The sequence below is a fragment of the Austrofundulus limnaeus genome, unplaced genomic scaffold (genome assembly GCF_001266775.1).
Source record: "Austrofundulus limnaeus strain Quisiro unplaced genomic scaffold, Austrofundulus_limnaeus-1.0 Scaffold3963, whole genome shotgun sequence".
Classification (NCBI taxonomy): domain Eukaryota; kingdom Metazoa; phylum Chordata; class Actinopteri; order Cyprinodontiformes; family Rivulidae; genus Austrofundulus; species Austrofundulus limnaeus.
The window spans coordinates 1,505-2,433 of record NW_013956365.1 but is presented as its reverse complement, the minus strand read 5'-3'; the positions used below and the strand labels follow the sequence as shown (position 1 = coordinate 2,433).

The following is a 929-nucleotide window of genomic DNA, read 5'->3' as shown; positions in this document are numbered from 1 at the left end:
AGTTTGGACATATTAATTTGAATTTGTTTAATTCTGCCTTATTTTGTCTACAATTGTCTTGCTGCCCTCTATGGGTTGAACGATGGCTACTACAGCTGAATTTTTCTATTGGATAAAACGGTACATGCTTACATCACAGCTCCCAGTTCGGCTATAAAGTCCTTTTACTCAGAGACATGCCACTGCAGCAAGTCAGGAGTTGGAATAGTAGCACTATGATGAAAGTTTGTCACTGGTTTGAACAGTAATCCATGTTAGCGATGCTGCTGCTAACACAGTGCTCTGGTATGGTAAATGGGGATAGGTGATGAACTGCAATGATCCATAACTGACTCAAGATTAGTCCTGATTTTATCACCCTTACATGTTAAAAAAGGGAGATTTAGCTGAGATTTATGTCCTCTGTTCTTAGCGTTGTGCTCATTTTTATAACTTATGTGTTTCTGTGGGAACAGCATGCTCAGTGCGGTCTGGACTTGAGACACGTGACGGTTATTGAGGTGGTCGGGACTTACCCTGCTCAAGTTGGACGAATCCGGCACAGGCTTCTCCCACCAGGACTGGCCCTGCAGCTCAGGTACAAACACCCATCACACACACACTTGTGTACTCTCAGCAAACATGACTTTTAGCTCGCTCCTTGCTTGCTAAGCTGATGTGTGTTTCCTAGGTTACTGCTCCGGATCCCTCAGAGATCTTTTCAAATGGTGCTGGTAGACAAGCAGGGCCTGGACAAGCAGCGCTACCCGTTCCCCATCACAGCGGCTGAATTATTCACCACCATCGACACCTTCCCCCTCCGTAAGGACGAGATGGTGTTACAGCAGGGGGCGGGACAGACCTGTCAATCATAAAACACTCCCTGAAGTGAAATGTCATCCATTTTTAATCCCACTCCTTTCCCGTCATAAAATCAGACAAGTGGGCTC

At 45.7% G+C, this 929-nt stretch overlaps 1 protein-coding gene across 1 annotated transcript; it reads left to right on the top strand.

Moving 5' to 3' along the window:
- Positions 1-455: 455 nt before the first annotated feature.
- On the top strand, positions 456-929 carry LOC106512033 (sushi-repeat-containing protein SRPX; the record flags this gene model as incomplete). Its single annotated transcript, XM_014000734.1, is given in 2 exon segments — positions 456-577; positions 671-929. Coding segments are annotated over 2 exon segments (306 nt in total), but the record flags the coding sequence as incomplete, so codon positions are not given.